General features: G+C 45.8%; 1 protein-coding gene across 1 annotated transcript in view; it reads right to left on the reverse strand.

Moving 5' to 3' along the window:
- Positions 1–7,266: 7,266 nt before the first annotated feature.
- Positions 7,267–26,641, reverse strand: part of pawr (PRKC, apoptosis, WT1, regulator) — a 35,361-nt gene continuing 15,986 nt past the window's right edge. The window contains exons 3-7 of the mRNA XM_079294112.1: positions 17,901–18,026; positions 14,020–14,054; positions 11,057–11,177; positions 9,365–9,469; positions 7,267–8,208 (exon numbers count right to left, since the gene is read on the reverse strand). Coding sequence (XP_079150238.1) covers positions 8,122–8,208; positions 9,365–9,469; positions 11,057–11,177; positions 14,020–14,054; positions 17,901–18,026 — 474 coding nt within the window. The 3' untranslated portion in view covers positions 7,267–8,121. The remainder of the gene's footprint in view (positions 8,209–9,364; positions 9,470–11,056; positions 11,178–14,019; positions 14,055–17,900; positions 18,027–26,641) is intronic.

A 26,641-nucleotide genomic window follows, 5' to 3' on the forward strand; every position in this document is an offset into this window, starting at 1 on the left:
CAACTATAGCTGTATGGCTTCACTCTATTTCAGACCTCACATTATTCAAGTTCCTATTTCTTAACAATAATCAGTGATCAAAGCAGACAGGTGCAATTGCAGGTGGTGGAGTACAGAGCGTTCAAGGGTTAAAATAATGTCCACAACAAAAGCCCTGTGAGGCTCTCGCTGTCTTTCATCTGGGTGAGGCGAGAGAACATGCAAGAGAGAGAGCGTTATTTCAAGTCCATCTCTTTATCTAATCACTAATGGCTCTGGAGAGGAGTTTTCAAAAACCATCAACGCCGCTGTTTCACAATGTCTCCCGCAAACATCCCCCTCACAGCAGCCATTATGCAAACTAGACTGGAAAACATGCCGTTCCAGTTCCCTTCCTGCTCCCCCTCCCTGTCTCTCTCAGTCCAGCCACAGTCGAGATGGCCTTCTTAATGGCGATGGATGCCAAAGTTACAGTGGTCTCTCGTGCACTGGCGGCGATTTCAACATGTGATGTGACAGCCGGATTATCAGATCACCCCCGGAATACAACCAGATCCTTTAGACGAGAGTTGACCCGCGGTATCTGAGGGAAATCTTTGAGCAGGCTGTCATTCAATACCACAGACAATGGACGCGGACTGTCTTGCCGTTCTTTGTGGTAAAGGTCAATATTTGTCTTCCTGAAGGCATCGTCATACCAGCCGGGTACGGCTCTTTCCTGGATCTATACAGAACCACCGTGCACCCAGTGGATGATTCCTGCCCAGCATGGGATCACGGGTAGCGCCACGTGGAGAATGACCTTTTCAGCCACGTGTCACCTGCCCATGATGCTCTGGGTGGCTCTCTCAGCGAGTCTGAATGGGTGTGTGTGTGTGTAACACTCCAGTGAAGCAACTACAACTCAAAAAAAAGTATGAAAGAGGATCACAACAAAGTACTGAACTCAAACACACACACACAGAAAGTCCCAGAGCCACACTCTTTTCTTTTTTTTATGCAGCAGCAGTAGCCGTCAAGTGGTTACTTTGAAAATAAAAAAGGCATTTAGACATTTGGTGTAAAAGTGTCTCGAGGCAACAGGTGGCTGCACCAACCAGAGCCGTGAAAACCAACGCAAATGACAGGACGTCAGTGAACTTTTGATTCTCTGGGCAGCCTGCTTGCATAACGTCAACAGCTTCTCCGAGGGGAGGCCCCCGTCGCTGTCATGGTAACAGCGTAGGGTGACCCTCAGAGGCTGCCGGTGCTCCCCGGAGCCGCGTCGTATTCTGTTCGGCGTGGACTTTGTGAGTCATCAACAACATTCAGATTCACATGCTCCTTCTCTGGAGGTTTGGGCTTAAAATGGATGAGCAGATAGGAAACAAACAATGTAAATAGCAACAGCTGAAGTGAGACTGAGAGCATCTTTCAGCTTGTGCATCCTGTCAAAGCACCGTTGCATCAGGAGGATTTGGAGCTGGAGACCCATAGAAACTTCTACTTACATATGATGAGGGTGTTCCACCAGGAGATCTGTAAAACAAAGCCCATGGGAGCCATGATGGGCTATCACAGTGACGGGCTCCAGGCTGGGACCACTGCCACCCACTGGAGGAGAGCAGGAAGTGAGGCATGGCTTAAGGGGGGGGGGGGGGGGGGGGGTGAAGTTCCTAGAGCACAAACGCTTGTTTATCATCGAGCAGTTTGAATAAATGACGCCCAGCGCATAAAATAAACAAAGATAAAGCATCGATAATGTTTCCAGCAGCCATTAAGAGTCGGTGGGGGGCAAATGGAGAGCGGCACTTTGTCACCACATAAGTCAGAGTCATCATTCTGCCAGTCAATACGATGACATTTTGTGCACAGTGTGATGGTTTTATATCAATCCTGTGTGTGCGTGTGTGCAATGTAAGAGGGGGGGGAGGGGGGGTCCTCACAATGCATGTCTCTTTAGATCAGGGGTCTCAAACTCCCGGCCCGCCACGTCATTTGCGTCATTTAAGTCATAACTATGATAGAAAGTCATAATTCTGAGATTGAAAGTCAAAATTATGAGATTGAAAGTTGTTAGATCCTGGGTACTTCTGGCCCGATACGGGGCTAATTACTGACTCAGCTCTCTATTAAAAGATTCTCGAGCTGGTGTTCTGGCGAGGGAACTCGCCTGGCTCCGCTAACTGCCGTTACTCCCGACGTCTACCCTGCTTCCTCCGGTCTGAGCGCACTCGGCCGAGAGACCAGTCCTGGCCCCGGGCGCTCCCACCAGTCGCGTCGGTTATGGCAGCTTCCCTCTTATGGATCCGTGCTCTTGGTAAATGCCAGGTTAGGTTTTAACGGCTAGGATTAATTCTTGCTAAAACCGTAAGGGATTGTTAAGTGGATTCAGTCTCTAGGATAACCTTTCAGAACTCAGTTGTTAGACATACAATGGCTTTAACTTTTTACTGTCACGAGGAACTCTTTACTACTTCAGCAAATTAATGCACTTGAGAATTTCACTTTAAATGCAGATTAGATATTTATTGCAGGTTATTTTTAGTTAGTTTTGCAAGGATTACAGCTACAGCTCACATAAAATGTCACTACACATGATTCGTTACGTTAATTTTCTTCTCTGATTATACTCATTAGTTTTAGTTGCCGAGACGGCTCGGTTTGGAGCTGGTGGTTCAAAGGTGCGATGAAAAGGTTCTTTTGGAGTTGTTAGGAGCGAAGGTCTGGCCGGACCCTCGGTCCTCCTGCTCTGCAACGGAGCCCGTTCAACAGTTCCTCAAAACTCAGTACAAAGTCTTTCTCGGGCTGCTGCGTCTTCTCCGTTGTCCAGTTGGTAAAGGCGAGCAGGGGGGAGAGGTGATTCTCCGTCTTTCAATTCTTGTCCACGAACGGCGATCTTCTGTCCGTGAACAGAAACGAAGTCCTCGGACGCGGCTGTCGAACGAGGTCCAGTGTTTCTCCATGGATGGCTCGGTCGGCGTCCCATCGTGAATTCCCCTCTTGCTGTTTGCAAGTTACTTCTTTTATAACACTTTTGGGCTGTCAGCCCCCTCCGGTTCAATACATGCTCTCATCCCCCCCACCCTCTAGAAAGGATGTTGGGTTCGAACATGTCCATATAAGTCCAGGCTTCCTGCCTCTGACTCATTCCTTGCAACACTCTTCTCCTAATTTCTGCAAGTCATCCTGACAAGCACTTTTCTTACATCGCAGCTCCGGTCACACAGAACATTTGTTAATCAGTTTTTACATTTGTTAAATCGGTTTGGTTAGTACACATTTGCTTATAAAATGATTATTGATCTCATCCTTCATCATTATTGTGCTTTGTGTCTTTTCTTCTCAACCATCATTATTTCCCCATCCCTTGAAGCCAACACCCTGCTTACTTCCTCTTTCTCCGTACTTTCTACACTCAGACTGCACTATACTCAGATACACATATTATTATTATCAGGTCTACATTTGTTAAATCACTCTATGTATTAAACATTTGTTATGTAACGATCATACACTTTATCTTTAGATTACACTTTAACTATTGATTTCTGATTATATGCTTTTTATATCCTGACCTTCCCCTGATCGTGTATGCATGTTTTCGAGGCAGCTCTGTGGGCTCAACTCTTCTTGACAAAGTCTAAATTATGAGATACTTAAACACAGTCATAGAAGCACCTCTTTGGCTTACTGTACATTTAACATGGAAATGTATTGTGAGCACATTGAAGACGACTTTAAACTGTGAATGCAGAGAGTTATTGAACAATATGTTACGAGTAGTGACATTTACAACCGGCCCTTTGTGGGCGACCGTGATGCTGATGTGGCCCGGAGTGAAAATGAGTTTGAGACCCCTGCTTCAGATGGATGTGATTGGACAACGAGACGCACAATTTCTTTTAAAAAAGATTGATTGGGATACACACACACACGCGCGCACACACACACACACACGTCGTATCCCGTTGCCATGGCAACCCCCGGGGGGCCGGGGACGACTTAATTCCCAAAGGAGAACCAAGCCACTCAAGTCTGTCATCCTCTTCCCTCTGCTGTAAAGCAGTGTGTGTGTGCATGTGTGTGTGTGTGTGTGTGTGTGTGTGTGTGTGCGCGTGTGTGCGCACAACAAATTGAACAGGTCTGTTGTGCTGCTGCGGTTGGTGCTGCATGTAGATGTTGTCGTTGTTTGGACGGCGTGTCGAGGTGGCATCTGATTTCCCTTTAGAGGTGAGCGATTGGAGACGATGGTGGAAAAAACAATACATTGTGTAAATTGTCCACAGTTTGCCTCCACCCACTTCCAAAAAGTACCAATAACAATATTTTTCGTAAAGATGAAGTGTCATTCTGCCCATTCGAGGACACAAGAGCTTTCCTCTGAAGCCAAGAATAATTCAATTCATGACTAAAAAAACTCTTTTAGCTCTTTGAGGGTGAGTGATACCAGGGTGACCTAAAACAACATCAATGCAGATATATGCAGATTTAACCAAGTCCTTAATCACATGCATGTTAAAACACAACACAGCTCCTGCAGATACGTGACACACGTTTATTATGTAGATTATCAAAATCTACGAGGTGATTGCACTTGTTTATGCGCTCAGAACGTTTTCGAATGAGAGTCTGATTACTCGCAATACTCAAAGCAAGAAGCGGTGTCAGAAGTATTGCTACAGGCATCGATGCGCATACTTCTGGACAAATACATACTTTAATATGAACAAAATTCAATACAAAGCCTCAGAATAGAGGCAAAGCAACATATTACTGTACATCTACGCTCCTTCTGCGTGACAAGTGAGACGTTGAGGTGAAGTGAGAGGAGAGAATGTTTTGTTTCTTCTAAAATAAATAATAATATGGTGTTGTCACGATAGCATTATCAGTTTGATTGACGTGTATGTTGCACATTTTGACCAGAGGTTTGATTGTGCAGCTGATTCTCAGGGCCTCTGCATCTTCTGTGGAGACTCCTTGATCGTCTTCCTCTGCTTCGATATTTCCTCTGACGAGCCTAAATTATGCCATTCGGTAAATGTCTTGCATTTGTACCGCCATTAGTTGATTCCTCTGCAGTTCGTGGGCCGTGTTGGCGTCCCATTGACTTTTTACGGGGCCTTTCATCAAAGGGCAGCTCCACATGTGGTCCAGGTGTTAAGAGGAAGTGCATGCGAGGCGTCTGAAGTCTTGCTATGGCGCTGCTCGGCTGCTGTTTGTCTGCAGAGGACCGCTTTGGCCGTGCAGCGTGAGTAAAAAACAAAAAAGAAGCGCTTTCATGGTGAACTTGAAAGACAGTGAGGGATTGTGCCTTCTGCTGGAAGTACAGTGTGACATTATGTTATGAAAGCAGGTCTGAACGCGATAATTTCCCATCAGCAAGAACACTTCAATTCGAATTCCGGCTTTAAAATGTCACTGAGTTTTGAGACAATGACGCACGAGTAGTCACAGTCATCTTCAGGCTGGCGGTTTAGAAAGTGGGCTGCTGTGGTAAAGTAGACCAGAAGGAGCAGGCAGAGGAAATTGCACAAATATGTCCAGTATCTTTCCCAGCGATCCGCTCTCTGGCATCATGAGTGCTTCCCTGCACCAGGGACCCTGGAGATCGAGGAGATTGGCCGGAGAACCAGGAGCATGAAACCGGCCGATAATGAAATACGGCTGGGTTTTTTTTCGACAAGAACAAGATAAGGCCTGCTTCTCATCTCTGTCCTGATTATCAGCCTCTCAGGATCTATCGCACTTTGAGGAGGAAGAACGTGTCCATTTATTCAAAGCCGTGCATATAAACCAGACTGGACGCGTGATCCTTGTAGCAATGACTGAATTGAAATGTAGCTTATATGGTACAGAAACAAGATGTTTTTCAATTTACAGCACAAAGAGGTTTAGGAAGAACACAGGAATACATTTGGGCTAAAGGTCAAATAAGCAACTATTTCAATGCAATTTGGGAGAACAAATGGAATCCTGTGTTGAAACTTTAAACTGCTAAAAAGTCTATAACTGTGTCAGGAAACGATCTTTCTCTCCACAATTCAACGTTAAATAGATGATTTAGCATGTTGCTGCAGCTCCGTCCATTCCTGCCACAGGAGGTTTGTTTTGCCACGTAGCGGTGGACGGGAGGGTTGTACCACATCAACACACTCATCAGGAGCCCAGATGTGGTCCTCAGAAACCACAAACACGTCTAACAGTCGGGGCCAAAGGCAGGAATTTAGCAATACTTCAGACTGTTGTACATCAATTACACACCCTATGTTACCTTTCATTCTTCAATGAAACTTGTGAAAACAGAGAAAAGTTTTAGATTATTTGTTTTAGTGGGTGAAGTATTCCTTTAAGGTTGACCCAACACACAGCTGTCAAATGTCATTTATTGAGGTACTAATTTAATTTGCTGTCTCATTGTGTGTCTCATGTCAATGGAGCAAAGAAAGTCTTTAGGAACGTCAACAAATACAAATTAAAATAACTATTAAAACTTTGTCTTTGTTTTCTCTTTAATTAATGTGGCACCAGATTAAAACGTTTTATTTCCGGGCATGAAGATATAAAATGCTCTTTCAAAAGCTACAAATTAAATTGTTTTTAATGACTTTAAAGTAGTCGAATTGAATAGAACGAAAACAAATATGACCTTTGTGTCCTCACTGCACCATCTAATAACCCCCCCCCGCACGCACACACACTTATCTCTAAAGGTCGTCGACATGACATTTTCTTGCAAACCATCAAAACAAAGACAGAGAACCACGTTTGCTGACAAACTCACACGCAGTGAAACCGATAACTCACAATCTGATCGGACGCTTGCCGAGCTCAAGAGGAGCCAATGAGCAGCCTCTTGTGACGAACAAGAGGCTGCTATGAACCGTCTTTGCACCGAGTCTCCAAATGACAGACTCCACAACTTTTCATCAAAATGCTAATAGGGATTATGGAGAGAGCCTGCAGCTGAAAGAGGCCATCATCTGGAGATTCAGCCGACATTAGTCCCGATACGCCTCCTTCCACTTCTCTCACACAAGGTGAGGGAATTAATGCGCCTCAACCGCGTTCAGTGGATGGAGGTTTCTCGTCCTAGGGTGGTGGCCTCTATGCAGTCAGGTTGGTGATTGGCACGTTGAATCATCATGAATGTGTGTGTGTGTGTGTGTGTGTGTGTGTGTGTTGAGAGCTAGGCGGAGGAACTGAACCCCCCCGCCACGTCACTTTGCATTACCAACTCAGCGGCACGGTATCATCGCATCAAATTAGTCTTAATGAACACAAGCGAGTCGACTGAGGAGAGAGATAATCAAACTTTTATTAAATGACTTAATCTTCTGTACATGCATAATGTCATGGAAAGAAAGAGAGAGAGAGAGATGGGCGTGTGATGTCTGTCTGAGGATGATCTTCACCCCCGAAACGTGCGCGTGTACGTGGCAGCAGAGTCATCTATCGACCGACCACGAGCTACGGAGGATGCTGCCGCAGTGCCGGCGCTCCTCAGTGGAGCGAAATGATCAAAATACAGGAAGTGGAAACGCCGCTACCAGCCAAGCCTGTTCCCTCGAGTCAACACAAGAGATGCACTTCAACTTGTAAACGAATTACAGAGAGCTTTAAATTCCATATATACACACACACACATATATATATGTATATGTATATATGCTAGGAAAGGGTTTCACCCTAAGGACAAGTATAATACTTAGATGTTAACATTGAAGCATATAATTCACAAAAAGTCTCATTTAAATTTGCACGGAGGCTTTTATTTTTATTTTTTAAACCTCGAAACAACTTTTAAAATACTTTGTGTGCGCTTGTTTGTGCAGCACATACATTCATTTTACTTCATTACTTTATTAGACCATATCAAAAAATCCACCCCCAAAACAAATGGAAATGGCCTATATACAATAGATTTACATTAAATATGCACGATGACAGACGGTCTGTCCCTAGACCGCTCAGCTTTCACGACACATGGAATAAATCCTCCTCGTGGGAATGTATTAAAGGCCGTGCGGCTCTGAACGACTAGTTTACAGATTCACCCCTAACACAGGAAGAGACAGAACCAAAACGCATCGAAGGCCGTGATGCTGGACGCGAGCCGGGGTGTCGAGGAGGAACATCGGGGGAGGAGGCTGCGTCGTCCTACCTCGTCAGCTGACCCACCACTTTCAGCAGAGTCTTGTTCTCCTGTTTGAGTTGCTCGTTCTCATCCTCAATGTCGTCCAGGTCCTGGGGCAAACACAGAAAGCTCCGGGGTTAGAACCATCTGGACACGTTAACGCACACGAACACGCACAACCCTGCTGCTGTACCTTTCAGCACCCAGTCAAGCTGGAGTCTTAGTCTGAGAGTTAAAGGAAGCTGAAGTTGCTGCTCCCCTCGGCTTCATGGATTTCTCTCTTCAAAGTGTAAATCGAGAGGGAGATAAAAGTTCAGCAGCTGAGCTTAATCTTTTCTTTCTCTCCCAAATAAACTTCCACGGTCACTGAGGGTTCAATCTTCCTCTGCGCAGTGACGGCAGGCTGGTTCAGCCGTTATCTCCTGCTTTCCCATCAGGCCTTGCGGGAGCCTCTCTCGGGGACATTTCTGATGGCTATCACCAAGTTGACCGTCCTTACATGAAGCTTCCTGTCCATGTGTAGCTGGATTTTTCAGTTCATCGAAGCTCGTAGTCATAGCAATAAGTCCTCAAGCCCAAAACCTGCAGGAAGTGCGAGCGTACACTATTACCACGACGTCGTCGGACGAACCCGAGACAATTTCAGATACAAACGACGGCTGGCAGGCAGCTGTGAAAGCCATTTGTTTGATTGCAATCTATTTCCTACACCAGAGGCAGAGTGACGACTCCGCACTGATTGGTTGAAGATGACAAGGTTGTAATTCGGTGATCATTTAGTTTGGCTTGTGGCTCGACTTTACTGAACGTGAAAATTCACTTTGACAGATTTAATTGGAGGGTTTCTGAACTCTTACCAGTTGCCCGGGAGTAGACTGGTGCTTCCAGCTGCTCGTCTTACTTTAAAAGTCACAAAATACTTGAGTCATACAATCATTTCTGAAATTCTTATCCACCAGGCAGCGAATTCCTTTTGGTGGATCAATCAATAAGACATGCAACACCAGTTTTGAGGCTCAAACGTCATCAAACCACGGGTGACTTTTAGAAATGCAGATTACGAATGCAATGCCTCCGAATAAAATATTTGCAGTCATCTTGTAACAAGTGTATACATCCAAAAATAGGTCAAATCCGAATGGACTGCAAGGAAATCATGGTAGAAAAACACACCGCTATGATGATTTACAACCCACACACGGATGAAAACACAAAGGAGAAAATATATCAGACATCAGAGTCGAAAATCACGTAGGCTGCACTCACTCTGTTCAGCAAGTCAATTTCCTCCCTCAGCTTCCCGATGAGGTCGTCTTTGTCCTCGTCGGATTTCAGCAACCGGTTGTTCTCCTGACGCTCTCTGGCCAGCTCCTGAACACACGAACACACGAACGCACACGCACACGCACACGCACACGCACACGCGCACACACACACACACACACACACACACACACACACACACACCATGATTACATGAATTAGCCATCTTTTCACAGGGCAGGACATTTGGATTCACTTTAATGCAGTAATACATTGCTATGGGACTAAAAACTGTAATTACTTCAGTTATAATTAATGCTAAATGTCAGATCCAACAACATGGCACTGAAGCATTGCTGCCTGACAGGAAGGACTTTTTGTGGCTAGATGAAAGGAGTTCCTTCAGTAACCGTACCCTCACTACTGACCGGCATTAGAAGGCCTTGGATGTGCCGATCCTACAACTGCAAACAGCTGCAGTCAACATTTGAGAACATTCAGGCCTGTGCATTAATCTGTTGCCACATTAAGCTTTCATTAGACTTCTTCATCGAAAGATTATTTGACTTCCAGAAGCATCCGGTTTTAGAAACTTTTGTGGCGTGACAGATTGAATGAAATATATAATTTCCGATTTCAACCTACTCTTCAAAACCAGCAATCTGTCACAGTCAACATAACAGATTGTCAGTGAACAATGCGTCAATAGTTGCTTTCTTTATCGTGCTTTTGTGTTTCTCTCAAATGTTTCTTGGTTAACAGCCTCCTGTCCGCCTCCTGCAACAATGACAGCTCAATGAATGGATATTGTTCCTAATAGACTCTTTGTACTCTATAAACAGAGGTTCTAACATCTCAAACTGAAAGCTGAGTTTAGACACTACTTGGCTTTGTAGAACACGTATTTCTGTGAGATATATACACGTATATATTTATTGAACTCAAACAATATGTGCGTCTCTGTACTTGTGAGGCTTGTTGCAGTTGCAGGCTCACAGTCAGAGATGCACCTGCCAGAGATGTCATATGAACAGCCTGTAGAAACGCTGCACACAAATAAGTGTGAAATGGGATTTTGGAAGTGCTTCGAGTCGTTCAACTGAGAGAAACACCTCACGCTGAAGTCACTGAGGTCAAAACTGTACTTACTTTAAAAACCTTTTCCTCCGAAAAGCTACCCAAGTGACATTTGATTCAGAGTTGAGTTTCTACAGTGGCAGCGGGGGGAGGGTCGAGTGTCTGATTGGAACGGCGTGGGAGGAAAAGACTGCACTGTATAAAGGTCATCGCTTCAACAACACGGAGGAGGATTCCTGCCAGAAGGTTTCCAGCCATGAAGTCAGAACAGAGGCGGCCGCTCAAGGGACTCCCAAGTGCAAGTTCATCTGACCAAAGTGCAGCTGATAGACGCTTTCATTCGCCCAAAAGAGTAACTCAGGGAGCACTGATGAAGCTCATCGGACTGAACAACGATTTAGATCTGGTGACACAAACGTCGATCGATTTGCTTTCACTCGCTGATATTTATTAAAGATTCACGTCCCGTTTCGAGGGCGGGACTGACTCGGCTTGTGTTTCTATTAGTGGAGCATTGATTAGCATCACTAGTGACTGTAACCAAGTAGTAATATGACATATACATATATACATATACATACACACACACACACACACACACATAATAATAATATGCACCTTCTCCAGCTCCTCCATCCTTTTCTCCAAACTCCCCAGTGCTGCAGCGCCTCCATCTCGGCTGTGACGGTTGTGTCGTTGTCTGCTGTTCCCGCCCACCTCTTCCTCAGATCCTGCAGAGCTGTAACAAACACACACACACACACACACACACACACACGCACACACACATTAGTACAATACAGAATACAACTCAAACACTTACGTTTTCTAGACACGAAGAAAGAAGAATGGAAAAAACGGTACATTTTGTGCAAATTTCACTGTTCAAAGTGTCCAATACTCGTCACACTGAGGCTGCTTGAAGGTATGAATCATACCCACATCATTAAACTTCAACGGGATGACACATCCATCATCAAAAGCACAGGTGGGAATATCATCTGCGTGTTTGCTCTTTCAATGAGCCGTGCACTATTAACAACCCCGCCGCCTTTTATTCCATTAATGGAAGAAAAGGCCGTGAAGCTTTTGCAACTTTGGTGCAAAAAGGATTCTGATTAAGAAACAATTTACATATTACAACTTCAAATAGGCTCAAGAATGGCTGTGGAAACACGTGCACCCCCACACTACATCTACTCCCGCTCCCCGCCAGGAACAGATTGTGGCAGCTTTACAAAAGCTCCCCGGGAATCAAATGAGTGCGAGTGCGACGGTAGACTTGACTGGATTGTCTGTCTGCATATTTCTACAGCTGAAACAGAGAGGAGAGCTGCTGGCAAGACAAACGAAAAATACAACTCTTCTGAACCATCTGCACTCTTTTCAGGATCTGCCAAAGATCCCGTTTCCATTATTCGACTCCTTTACGAAGTACTTCTAACTCTGAGAGTCAAATTGTGTTTTTTTGCTGCAACACGAATGCTCTGAAAGTCGTACGGAGAACCTTTAAATAAAAGACAGTTTATGTCCTGTGGAGATTGTGTGACATCTTTGCCCAGTGCTGCCACAAAACACTGAATTGTGGATTTAAGATGAAGTGCATTTCATTCATCTCGCTCCAGGGCGACTCTTCCTTTATCGGCACGAGCACACATGCTGTACGCTTGTGCGAATACATTACAAAGCGTGACAACAAACACCATGAGGCCGAAAAAGAGCCGAGCACGAGACGATGACATGCCCTGTGTGTGTCTACATCCATGCATGTCATCTGGTTTCTATAGACATCTCCCTGGTTGCGACACACACAAGTGGGCTCAGCGGGTGTTGAAGCTAAACCTAAACATCCGGCCTTGATACTAAATATCACACCGTGGCCCATTAGCACCCTGCAGCTTGAGGTCTGGGGGAGAGAGCGGCTGAGCCAATCACGCGCTCTCGGGAGGCCTCAGCAGGTGCGAAGGAGAGCGCACAGACAGGAGAGCCTTCAAACAGCCACAGGTAGAACCACGGCTCTCACAAAGTCGAGTGCCAAAAACGACACTGGAAACCACAACACACGGTACTCAACCATCTGATTAACGCCTCGCCGCCATTCACGCCATTCCCCCCGAATAGCAAGACGACGGCGAGACATTCGGAGTGCTTTTGAGCTCGTACTTTAAAAAGGTGCAACATACAAGATTGGGAGCATTTTGATTGCCTCTGAATGGCTCTCAGCAACAACAAAAAGAGGAGATGCTGTGATAAAAACAGAGAGATAGAGCGACTTCATTGTTCTGCTCAGGTAGACATTACTCCACCATACCTTTAAATGCAAATAGTCTTTATTAATGCTCTGAATGTTGTATTTTGCTCCTTTAAAGTAATCAGCAATGCCTCATTGCCCCATGCTCCAATCTCCCAGGCCCCCTGAACTATGCAAGGTGAGCTACTGAGGTTACATAGTTTCATGTATTCATCCGAGAGGTAGAGGGAGCTTCAGACAAAGAAACTGCGTTACTAAAGGGGCTGAAAAATACCATTTTAAATGAAACACTGTCTGCTGCAGACTACACGTCACATTTTCTTTTTTAAGAAAACCTCTTTGTTTGGTACGGATCCAAGAAAAATCACGGCATAATCATTTAAAAATGTTCATCAATGAAGGAATTCTTTCTGATGCCGCACAACAACTCCATTTATAAATACCTTTTCATAAGCTAATGAGAGAATCAGACACATTTAACCGTCCAACAGCCAGATAATAGTGACTGCGAGATATTTGAATCCGATCTGATATCATCACATAACATGGAACATTGTGGGTCTGGACTTATTACGAGACGAGCCACAATTACACGGCCAGATTGAATGTCAGCTGGTGAACTCAGCTGTTGGGGTTGGCCACGACTTCGCAATTTGGTTTCAAATAAAGCAAAAATAAACACACACAGATGTTCTCAGAGGACTTCACCACTCGTGGTGTTGACCGTGTCTCACTTGTGATGATTCATCGGGTCAATAAGTACTTTTCTTTCTTCAAGAGTTTGCAATTCAGAGATACAAAATGGGACTATTATTTCATAAATACTGGAATATAATGGAAGCAGATGAAAGAATAGTTTCTTTTCACACAATTTTGTAAATTGTGTGAAAAAAAATATATAGAAATCATCTGCCCAGAAGGAGGCGTCGGCCCAAACATCGTTTGAAAAGAAGAAGTTTGAAAGCCCCTCATCAAATGCAATCTTGCAAAGCAATCTCGAACTGAGCCACACATTCTAGAAACGTTTCAAAGCAAATGATTTGCTTTCAACACGCCCTGCCAGCAGCGGCAGCGAAGTGTCATCAACAGTCATCATTCATGAGCCATAAAAGCATGAAAAGAGCAGCATCGAGGGAGAAAAGAAAGAAATCAACAGTGACGCACCAAGAAAAAGGCCGTCGGATCATTTCAGAGGGAATCTGCTCTGGTAGCGCATGACTCAAACTGCCGTTTCTCATCCCGGCCTCCGTCCCTTCTCTTGACACATTGCTAGCGATGCCCAAGCAGATAAACTCCGCTCTCTGCGGCAGGGTAATAAAACGAGTCTCACCTCTTGTGGCGGCCGCTCCCAGGTCTGGGGGTTTCCTGAAACAGAAAAAGGAAAGGATCGCCTTCAGTCCACGAACAATAACTCCAGAAACTCGAGAGAGAAGTGCTCGTTCAGTCTCAATTTCACAAAAGCAGGAGGTAGCAGGATGAGCTTTCAGGTATCGTTTGTGTTCGGCTGCCTTGGGTGATGTTGGTTCACCAAAAAAGACACACAAAACCATCTACAGGATAAGAGAAATTAATCAGGAGCAACATTCATAAAAAGCCTTCAGGTTGTGTGTGAACGTTTGTGAATCGCAGCTGCTGAGCTGATGTATAGATGAGCTTTGTTCCATTTAATAGTTCAACAGGAGCTCTGTAGCCCCAAGAGGCAGAACGGCAATCTGCTTTTTGTAACATGGAGGTGCCTGTTTATCTTCTTTTTCCCCATTATTGTATGATCTCAAGGTTGTTTAGATCATGCGGCAGTGATGCGCCAATAAAACCGCCTTCGGTAAAATAGCGGTTTCCTTCCAAAAATGAGGCGCGTGAGATGAACGCGCGTGGCTTCCTTCCTATGGTCTTGTGCAGTGAAGGGTCCCAGGTTTGATTGAGGAGCCTTAGCTCGGCTGCAATCTATCAGTCACAACATGGCTTTGGCGTGGTGGGGGTGGGGGGGGGGGGGGGGGGACCGCCGTGCCCGACTCTTGCATGCTCCAGCCTCTCCGTCTCGGTGACATATCATCCATTACCCCTCATCCCTTCTCGGGCTCAAGCCTGGATAGATTTGCTGAGATGGAGGACAGCGAGAGGGCGGCCTGCTGCAGCAGCAGGTCAGACACTAAATAATACATCACCTGCGCTCAAGAAACACCTGGATTTAAGAGCGCTTTGATGAAATTTGTTCTTGGAACTGACATTTTCTAGGATTTGGTATAATCCAACAGCTGGCTTTTTCAAATCCAGCTGTTGGATTACACCGTTCAAACTTTTCTCCAGTCGAAGGCGGACAGATGGTGCTGCTCTTCATGTGTACTGAGTTGTTAGAAAAAGAAAGAACCGGACTGTGCATACCGGGGTTAAAGATCAATGATTTTGAAATTAACTAGTTCATTAAATGCCCGAAAATAGTGAAAAATGTCCATTTCCCAGCGTTCTACAAATTTCTTGTTTTTCGTCCAATTTGAGGAGTTGCAATCAAAGATTTCTGTTGATCCACTCTGCGTTTCAGCACTACCACATCCGCCTTCCCAGAGTAAATGATTAGAGATAAGGGGGAACCAAATCAAGACTAAAGACAAGACGGAAAAAGAGGACGACAGTATATTCTTTGTTGAGATGTGATGCGTACAGCAGCTGTAAACCTCGAACAGAGCCGCCAGTCAATACGGATCGCAGTGTAGAAACAGAGAATGCTGTCTACATGCAAATGTGCGTTTGCTCTCGTGCCTCGACAGTCGAGAGTAGCTTGAATAAACCAACAGGATGATTTGAATATGCAGTTGACCTGGAAATCCACTCTGCTGGTCAGGAACACGGTCAGCTTCCCGACCAGGCATGAAACGATCGTTTGGTTTCATATGGACTCATTTATTTTATTTTGTGTGCTTTAAATTGTACGTTGGAGCTAAAACAAAAGGGTTTCATCCCCTGCATCTCAGCAAGAGAACGTAGAAACATACGATTGTTGACAGAAAACATCACAGACTTCATTTGCCACATTACCGCCGCAGCGCTTCGCCGTGTTTCACTGTCTGGGATATGAATCTGCGAGACAGGGTCAGCGTAACTCATGTGCGACTTCCTCACTGCACACAACGCAAGCCCGCGCAACTTTATTCATCATGCTTGAGCTGCGCCCACAGCTCCCTTAAGCCCGACTGCAGAGCTACTGAGAATACAGAGACAAATATCAACAATGAAACGAGTTCTTTATCACTTCAACTCCAGCGGAATGCTTCACTTCTTTGTCATAACGCATCCAAATGTCTTGCACGGACATTTATGGCTCGATGTTGACTCTGATTTAAGTCGACAGCTTATTAAATGCCTAACAGCAGCTGATGAAGATCACGATTTCACAGGAGGCGTTCAGTGAGAGATGCTCTTCAAATAAGCTCACATGATTGACATAATAATAATTTATAACAAGCAAAACGAGGCTACTGGAAAGTCACTGGCAAGTACTGCACACGTTTGCGTGATCATTATGGGCGAGCAGCGTACCTACTGTGCAGCTCTGCTCTATTGTTGGAGCAGATTTGCTCTGCAGTTCTCTCACACACCTTTATAATTAAGACGCTAAGCTCACCTCGCTGTCTCGGCCTTTGATGCCGGCTGAAGTAACAAGATGTCAGAATGCCAACATCAATCGAAGTGTGAGGATGAAAACAGGACTAACCTGCGAACAACACAGTAAACAGCTGCAGGCAGTCATGACCGCCTCTTGCCCTCCTTTTGACCGATACAGCGATATATTGCATTCGTCAAAGGGTTTTTTTCTCTCGGGTCCTGATATGAACTTTACTTCATGCACAGCAGCACCTTCTCTTTATGTTTTAAATGATATCTGAATAAAGTTTGATTAGATCTACCGCAGTGTGAAAATGTTTCACTCCCTAAACTATTTCTGCAGCTAGAAGTCCAGCTAGAAGTGCGGTTCAGTCGGCTTATACAACAGCAATCCTTCAACTCTTGAACCAACAGAAGTGCGAGTGTGATCAAATATTGTTTCAGGCAACGGGAAGAAATTAGACGCCCCCGGTTTGCAAATGCCGTGTGATGGGTCGCGAACGCTTCCCTCCCGCTCACACAAGACGCTCTGGTCTGAAAGGTGCTAATTGAAAATGTAAATGTGTTACAAAGTGTGTTTTCCATGTAAGAGAGAGAGAGAGGCTGTGGAGCTGGAGCCGCATTAAATGCAGACGATCCCGAGGAATGTTCCACATGGTTCTGACTGCTGGATCACTGGAGCAGGTGTTCTTGTCGGGCAGCTACGAGGCCCGACTGGACGCTGTGCATCATAACGGGCCTGACATGGCAATTGCTTGTCTGCCGTTGATGAATGGGGCCGGAGAGGAGCGGCACATTGTTTCGGGGATGCTCCATCTTTACAGATGTCTTCCTGACAGCTCTGCAGTAAATCCACCGACCACACTGGACTCCTCCGGCTCTTCGTGCGCAGGCTGGCACGGCGGAATATGAACGGCAGTGTTATGCGAGTGACAGAGAGACATCTAATGGTTAGTTTCTGCATCGCCACATCTGGTCTGCGTTAGGCCTCGTGCTGTGAACTTTCGTAAGAATAGATTCAGCACGCATGAATGGACCTGTTCTGTTCCAGGTGATGGGAATCTCTTAATATAAAAGAACGGATAGAAGCTGCAAAGAAGTCACATGAACAGTGGCTGCTTTGTGTGTTCAACCAGCTTAAACCAAATGTCTCAGACCTGTGAGAAACCGTCTCCCCGAGTAGCTTCAACAGGATTTTAGGGCGATTATTATTGCTTTTAACTGATTTCACAGTGATGATGAAATGCTGAAACACCTTTGGGTTTTGTGTCACCGCAGCCTTTCGAGCAAACCCAGCTCGTGAGCTCTCCGGGTGTCTGCCTGAGCAACAGTGCCTCTGTTTGGCAGCACCGATGTATCAATCTGTACAACGCAGTGTGGTGGAAAAGCAGAACGTCACACGAGTGTACGGGAGACAACACAGAGTAGAGAGGCACTGCTGCAGACATCAAGTCTCTTCTTGGATGCTGGAAGTCTTTTTTTATTTTGGCTATGAATGACCTCTGTATCGACTCTTATGTGGCTATTAAACCTTCTCTGAAGTGGAGGAGATACTACCACTGGTTACCACCAGAGGTAGGAAGCGCTGTCCTCCGTCCTCCTGTTTCTTACCATCAAGTGGCCGACGGCGGGGTCAGCTGTCATGGCCTCGTTCTGGAAAGTGTTGGCCTGTACCAGCTCCTCCTCCTCCTTCCTGTCCTTCTCCCCAGTGTCGTCATCGTCCAGCTCATCCAGGCTCTGTGAGGAGAGGAGGAAGAGAATGAAAGATAAGATCACGAAATCAGGTTATGGGGAGAAAGCACATAAAGGCCAGTTTTTACAAAGATACAGAGAGCAAACGTCCCTTTAACAGACGAGCGGGGAGTTGGCTTTCATTCGATTCTAGACAGATATTCTGCACATCGCCTGGCAAACCACTCCAACTCTCCCTCCTTGTAATCTCAGCTTTATCGTGAAACACGTGCACAGCCTCGGCTCCCTATTTGCATTACTTTTGCAGTCGACTGTGCGGCGGAGTTACGGGGGTTCATCTGTCGGGAGCGGCGGCGATTCAGTGCGTAAACAAGAGCTCAACATTCGGACGGATCGGGTCATGACGAGAGACGGAGACCGGAGCCAAACTCCCAGACGGCCACAATGCAAACCAGTCTTTCCTGTTTCAAGCTGCAGGGCAGAACAAAAGGTGGCCGCTCAAAAGGCCCAAAAATAGCCTTCCAAGGTTAACAAGGAATGCAGTCATTTGCGAGGCCTTTCCTGCCAAACGCTTTATCAGTTGTCCTGGGGGGGGAATGCCAGCGCCTTTTCTTTTTGACTCACACACGAGCGCTTTCCTCCTGCTCCTGATGTACCTCAGTGCTAACCAGCTCGCTCTCTCTCCATCACTAACATGCACGCACACAGGGGTGGACACAATAACATGAACAAACCCTCCAATAAGCACAAATTGATGTCAGAGAGTTTTTGTATTTCCACAGCTTGTGCTGGAACACGAAACGTCTTCCTGCAGCAGTTTACAGTTGCCAACTTGACGGCGATTAAGACCTATGTGGGGGAAAAGAGGGTCGAGGTTTTGGAGATTAAAAACTGAAAGTAAACAGCAGTTTGTGTGCGTCGACACAAAGGGAAGTGTGCAGTGACTAACCACTCTGCTACGCACAAACTTGCCTGAAATGTGGAATTGGGAATCTCAAAGTTTATTTTGGACAGAGATGCATGCGGCCCGTTTTGCCCTCTAGTCTTCCAAATTGATGTGAGTTTCTTCTATTCCCCCACAAAAAGAAGAGGGGGAATCGGGATCAGTGTGCAACCATATAAGGGATGTTTGTGCCTCTGAATTCATAAAAATGAGTCAGTGTCATTTTCTGGCCAATTTCTTACCTTGGACGGTGGAAACAAGCAGTGACGGTGCGGAGGGATGAATGAGAGACGCTTTGACTCTCAATGTTTTGAGGCATGTCACATTTAATCACTGCAAAGAGTCCAACACTGAGAGGACAGAAGCTACAAAGCAGTGTTCCTGGTTGCAGATTTGGCAATTTTAACAGATTATTCTCCTTTGTACTCATACGTCATACTCTGAAGTGTGCGGAACATACATTAAATACTGGAACGCGAGAAATAAACTTTATCTGGAGCCCAACAGTGTGCAGACCTCTTGTGTGTCCTGCACATTCTGAAAGAACACATTGTTATTTTAAAACAATTGTTATGGAACGCGTGTCTCATATTTATGGGAGCATTTTGCAGCAGTGTGACGCAGAAAAAGATCGGAATAACACTTTCAGCCGAACTAAGAAATGTCTACAGCGACACATCTGGCCGGGTTTTCTCCAAAAAGGGTCATTGCACAGTCGGCTACTGTCAATCTTCATTACACATTTGGTTCGCTGGTGCATGCTGCCATAATGCGACTGATTACACAGCACTTTGATTGATTAATATACAAAACTCTTATTGTTACTCCTGGAAATAAAGTCAATGTACAATCTATGAGTATCGGCCCTCTAACGAGCCATCATTTAGGTTCATACTGTAAAATGCAGTCGATACACATAACTTGATCAACATGGATTCCTGTGATGATGATGATGACGATGATGATGATGATGATGATGATGCACGCCAAGTCAAAGAGATTAGAAAGATGAGCGTGAGCTCAAAAGAAGCAGCCCTGATCTCCCAGAATCCTCTCTGCTTCCTGTTTACAGCTGGACCAAGAGTCCGGGCCTCACACGAGTGTTTACTTTCGTGCAGCAAGTGAAACACGTCTCCTGGTCCCGTCCGTCACTCTGCACAGGAAGAATTAAAGAGGCTTCATCTGGAGCGGAGCGCCACGGTCTGCTGGGATGTCTGTTGTGGTTGGAAACTCTTTTCTTCGGAGAGGAAAATAATCAGCCATCTAGTCCAAAGCCCCCGGCTGCAAATATCCGAACGCAGTTTGATTCTTTGTCTGCACAACAAAAGGCAGTGTGCCTTAGAGCTTGTCCTCGGATATTTGCCTGTTTTTACGTGACGCTTCAGAGTACATTTAAGGCTGGTAGGAGATTCACAATGTCGGTAGTTCAGTGAGTTGAGTTTACTGTCCGGCCCAAACATGAAACGTCTTCCCAGAGAACTGATTTGAGATCCAGTGTGAACCTCCATGCTGCCTTGTCACCCTGCCAGTCCCCCGTCCACTTAGTCCTCAGATTTATCTCTAAACAAGCAAAGGGCACCTCGGGCGGAGGTACACCCTCATACAGCAGGCTTAATGACTGTATTAATCACCCGCCACTCGCCACAGCACAGTGACTTCATTAAGATGATCTATTGGAGAAGACGGAGGCCGGCACACCGACGCCCACCGTCTTCTAATCAGGACCGCGAGTCAGCTCGGACATCAGCACAGCGCTGCGCTCAGGTGTGGCAGAGATCAGAGCGAGGACATCGGCCCCGGAGCCGCTGATTGATGCGACGCCACAGACGGCCGAGGTCAGCGACAGGTCCAGGAGGCGTCCGCCAACTCTGAGCAGCAGCGAGACGTCATCCGACAGTTACTGGAAATACCACCTTTAATCCTGTGAGGAAAACTAATATCTTCTGACACGCGCTGTGACCTTTATCCAACTAAGTTAAGTATTCTTCAATCAAGATATCACAATGTGGCTGGTTTGTCTGAACAAAAACTTCAGAAGTGGAAGGTGCTCGATACCTGGTGCCCATTATACACTCAAAGGCTCCGCTTCTCTCAAACTAATTGGGCTTTCATTTCACCAGTAGGGTTCAAAATGTCAAGTTGAGGCCAAAATGACAGCGTAATTACGTTACACAGAACCGAGGAAGAAGAGTTATGACAGGAAGAAAAAAGGCATGAAAGCAGATTAAAAACATGATTTCTCAAGCTGCACAGTGTCGAGGTTTACCACCACTCCATTCAAGATTCATCGCCGCAGTCAGTCCGGTTTCATTCACTCTCTCCAAAAGACGGGGTGTTTCGTGAGAGGGTCGTTTGGGGACGGAGTCGAGTCAAACAGCGTACGAGACATTCTCAAGAATCAAAGCTTGTATTGGCCACAAAGCCCCGGGTTGCTTTCTAAATCCCAGTGTATGAAAGCCTTCAGCTTTACTTCAGCTCAACTTCAACTTAACTTCAGCTTTGAACTTGGAAGTTTGCTTGACCCTCATTTCCACTCCAAGTGAGACTTCAATGTCTTAAACAGCACTCAGCCAGACCTCAACATGAGGGGGGGGGGGGGGGGGGGGGGTGCAGTAAAAAAAGAAGCTTTTGACAAACAAACAACAGGGGGTCCGGCTGTAACTGTTGCCCCAGCGATAGCAGCGTCAGCATTCCTCTGGATGTGTCGGACGGGGCCCTGAGGACAGGCCGGGCAGAGACCTCGGACTGTCTGAAAAAGCTTTGTGGGAAACGGCCCTTTGCACACTTTGAGTTTGCCAAACTTGTTCTCGGGGCTATAACCTCCAAAGTGAGTTTGGAACGGAGCAGCGGTTTCGACCGGGCTCGTAAGGAATCTGGCTGCTTGAAGGGAGGGGGGGGGGGGTCACTCGTTTAAATGGGACCTTACACTCAACACCGCAGACCTCACAGAAACAAAAACCACACAGGCCCTGCTCTGTCCTCTGCTCAGAGATGTCTGGCTTGGCAAGAAGTTCTGAAACCAGAGCCGCCCGATACATCAGCAGGCCGACGTCCCAGAGCCGTCAAACAGCAAGCAGCAAACTGCAGCAGTACATGTTTTATCCGCAGCATTTGTACGACTTGTAATATCAGGGGTTTGTCGTCTCGGTGACTGTCAGTCATTCTTCCGATGCCGTCAAACAGAACAGCATGTAGGGCAAAGTGTGAAAGAGGTCAAGAGAAGTTCTTCGATAGCCCTCTTTACTGCTTGAAAGTGGCTTACTGCAGCCCCATGCTGCGCCTCTGACCCTCAACAGACCATAATAGTCGTGCGACAGTGGCCCCTCTGCGTGCACAAACCGACCGGCTTTCAGAAGACCGCTGGCACCGCGTGAGCGCCACAGAGCTGAACGTCAATCCAAAGAATCATCAATCTGCAGAACAGCAGCGCGTCAACCTCGGGCGCAAAAACAATGATTGTCAACTCAGAGCAGGATCCAGCTGTGGAGGATGTCGAGGGCTTCACAATCAAAAGGCAGGTGAAATGTAAAGTCGCACGTAAGCGACACTTAATGAGTCCAACAGCAAAACCAGAGAGGTTACATGAGAGGAAGTGTAGAAACTGCAAACCAGTGCTAACGGATGACATTCAGTCACTGATTATGTTTAATGCCGTGAAATTATTCAAGATCATGGAAAATTGTGTAATTGCACGGTTTTGCCTTGGATCCCGGTTAAATAATTCGCCAGAGGTTAAATTCATGCACAACAGAAAATGCCAAATCTGGTGTGCTTCTTTGAATGACTTAAACTGTCGTTCCCGAGTCGATAAAAAACAAACTAATCGCGTGAAATGTGATGACTATGGTTGCTTTCCGCCGTCCTGACGTGCCCATACTGACACTCATCCTCTTAATACTTGACGTTGAGTAATAACCGCTTTCTCCCTCAGTCAGGACGGAGGCTACAATCATTTTAACATCTGCGTGTCCCGGCCACAGACCAGGACGGCTGTAACTCAAGCCAGATGGAGACGGCGGGGGCCAGGCTGGTGGTGGCGGCTGCTGCTGCTGCTGCTGCTGCTGGAGCGTTTATCCCAGCGGCCTCTCCAGAGTCCTGCGTCCCGGTAATGAATCCTGTTCCTGCAAAGCAGCAGCAATGACGGGGCTCCTGCCGTGTGCCGTACGGAGGCCGCAGAGGGGGAAGCGGTCCCGTGTTTTGTTTTGTCTGAACCCGAATCTGGTGTTCGCCCCGGCGCTGGCATGCACGCGTCTTCCTTCCTTCCTGTCCTGATGTTTGTTTTGTGCAAAACGCGGCGCAAAAGATGAAGTCACCAGTCCTAACAAAGCTGCTGCACAACGGTGCTCTTCCATCATTTTTATTGTCGATAAATAAATAAATGTTTCTACCAGAACAAAACTGCTGACTTACCCTGTAAGCCTGTGGTACAAATATTGGATGCAGAAAAACACAGCTGAAAATAATCCAAAGAGGAGAAAGGAGGATGAAAAGCCAGGAAGTAAAAGGGCACCCGACATCCTGCTGCTTTCATATGTCACGCTTCGGCCTCCATCTTCTTCTGCTGCTCCGCATTCTCCGGAGCGTTTCTAGTTCTACCAGTGCAGCTTTTCTAGCCAATCAAATCTGTGCGTTCCGATAAGCATTGTGACTCGAGTCAGTGAGTGAGATAACACACACATACACACACAATTATATTGAGATAAACACCTGGTCTCTTGTATATTTGCCCTTTTAACATCAAGGATTATAATGTAAATAAGTCCTGAACTTTTTTTGTAGTTGTGTAGTTTGAAAATTAGTATTTTTGTCACTTAAACTGAACTAAAAATAACTTAATCGGGCAGAACTCCTTGAACTGTCATCACAAGTATTTCCTGCTGCTGCCGTAAGAACGCCGTGCTTCTGATGACCCCAGTTATCACATTATGCATCAGAATGACGCCAACGCTAGCGAGTCCAACTCAAGAGCGTAAAGCAACAAACAATCAAAGCGCTGCAGAGAGTTTATTCCTCTCCTGGTTGTACCGAATGGAAATACGAAGCCCTACGACGCCCACAAGACGCCTGTGTGGGAATAACTGAATAATACTCTTCTGCACAGCACACACGGCTACAACGGAGACGGCCTGGACCTGCTGAGTGACCGATTATGAAGACAGCTGTCGAGAGAACAGAAGTGGTAAGTCAACCTCGCCCACAGTGTGTGTGTGTGTGTGTGTGTGTGTGTGTGTGTGTGTGTGCAGCTGGAGAGCAGTAGCAGCCTGAGGGCAGTGCTTAACCATCCAGCACCTGAACAACACACCTGGCACTGAAAGGATTGTGGTTTGTTCCACATCTCCTGGTAAACACAGGTGCTGCCATTTGTTTGATGTCAGATTTGTTAGTTTTTTTGCTTTTTCAAGTCCATATATTACTCTTTTGTTGTCCCATCCCACATTGTATTATCGTGTAAACTGCTTTTATCTTACGCGAACGTGACATCGCTTTGACAATCAGTAAGATTGCCAGAAGGTCCGATACAGCACCTGAAAAATCATCTCACCTCTGCAACCTTCTACCAGGACCAAACCAGAATTAACCTCCATAACTGAACTTATCAGGCCGTTTAATGGACAGCAACGTCATTCTTATGTCCGTTAAACTGATACTTTTTAGCTCGTTTGTGTCATTTTAATGTCCGAGCTCGGTATCTTGTGTATCGAAGCAGACTTTCAGGAAACGTCTGGCACCAATTTAAAACAAATTTTCCGGGACAAAACATTCCTGTAGGAGGTACATACTGGAGCCAGATGGGAATGTTGTCTCTTGTGAAACAGAGGGCCGGACAAATTTAGCATTCAATCAAACAGCACACAGAAACAGTGAGGCCAGAGCGCTCGGGTATCGCGGCTCCCTCCGAGCCTCGATCCAGTCATTAGTGAAGAGTGGCTCAGAAAGCAACGGCTTCCTCCGGAGATCGTTTCCTTTTTGTCGTTTTAAAAAGGCTCTGGCCTGATTTCTAAGCCCAATTAAAGATACAGCGTCTTGTAGAAACATAACAAATACCTCTGGCAAGCAGCGTACCCTGCAGCTTTGGAGCAGGTCACAATTCAATTATTTTGGACGATACATCTCGCTAGGCCCGTCTCTTAAAAATCACATTCATCAATGGGATTAGGCTGCTTCAAGGGAAATAAATTGCCTTCTTTGTCTTGTTGGCTCTTTTGTGTTTTTTTCCACGTAGTTTCCATCTTTTTCAAGATGTTCCCTTGTTGTGCAAAGAATGGACATTTTCATTGCAGTAATAACTTTAACAGAAGAATGCCACGAGCATAAGGTGCTGTTTGTAGACACGCTGTACAAACTAGTCTGTGAATTTACAATTTCCTAGAAATGCATACCACCTGGAACACAACCCATAGTGAGGCCCCTTCCACGACAAAAGGGATGAATCCACCTGTTCTAATTCATTTTGTACCCTCTGGTACTTGTTCATACTTTTATTATTGGATAATTAATCACAGGACATGACATTTCTGGTGGGATTCGTGGCGTGAAAATTGCCTTACCCATGTGCCACGAACCCACAAAAAGTGCATCAAATCCATGCCAAAGCCAAAATGTGCCCAACAATAAATCACATAAAAATGTGGAATGAAAAGCGATGCCACATTTTAAGTGCCTCTTAATATCAGGTATCCATTTCTGCCTCATGTTGCATGACAACCCGCGTGGCTGAGCCCACATGTGGAATTCACAGTTGAGCCCCGTTAAAGCCCAGAGAGGTAGCTCCTCCAAATAAACAGAGGGACCGAGTGCCATCTACCTACCGCACGGCGCGGCAGGAGAGAGGCTACCGGAGCTATGATTGACACGGCTTAGGAAGAAAATGGAAAACACAGGGAATACTTCTATTTAAAGCACACGGCTGCCAGCCTGCTCAATACCGTTCCCCTTTTTTCATTTCTATTCATGAAGACTCCCGTGGAGAGAAAAGGCCATTTCAGAGGAAAGCGAGGGAAGCCGGATGATGGATACGGCGAGAAATCATTTACAATCAAACTACAAAAAGGTAGTTCCACCTTCAGAGTTCCTTCATCATGAGCCGTAAGAGTGTGGAAATAAGATGTAAAATAGGGGATGCAACTTTCAGCGTTCCAGGTTTGATAGCTGCACACATGTGAGCCCGCGAGCAAGGTAACGACGTCACCGCAACGCCTTCTCAAACCATTTGGTACCATTTTAAACCACAAGTATGCACTGATTACAGAGTCTTCACTTTGTAAACAAAGACAATTACAGGGTGTTCACAGGGACTCCACTGATACACCCGGGTTGAAAAAGTGATAAGTCAACACGAGGCAGGTGGAGGGTGGATAAAGTCAGGAAAATCACACAATAGCTTGACAGTGAGATGAGAAGTCAATGATCTCTATCAAGAAACTGTTGCAACACACATCAATCAAAAGAGTAGGATGTAAATAGAGAAAGAACCAAAGATAAAGCCTTTAATGAAGGCGTTTCTTCTTTACATGACAATAACCAGATTACTTGAGTTCATCACTAAGTGGAGCAATAGAATGAGCGTTGACGGCTCAATAACTAGCACCAGGACTTTGGCAGGATTTCTGTGAGTTGAGAGAAATTATTTGTCGTAGAAAAACTACAAAACGTCACGAGAAACTAGAAAAGTGAATGCAGATCTCCAGCAGGTGTGTTTCACTCTCCCACCCAAACG

This window comes from Melanostigma gelatinosum, assembly GCF_949748355.1.
Source record: "Melanostigma gelatinosum genome assembly, chromosome: 22".
NCBI classification, from domain to species: domain Eukaryota; kingdom Metazoa; phylum Chordata; class Actinopteri; order Perciformes; family Zoarcidae; genus Melanostigma; species Melanostigma gelatinosum.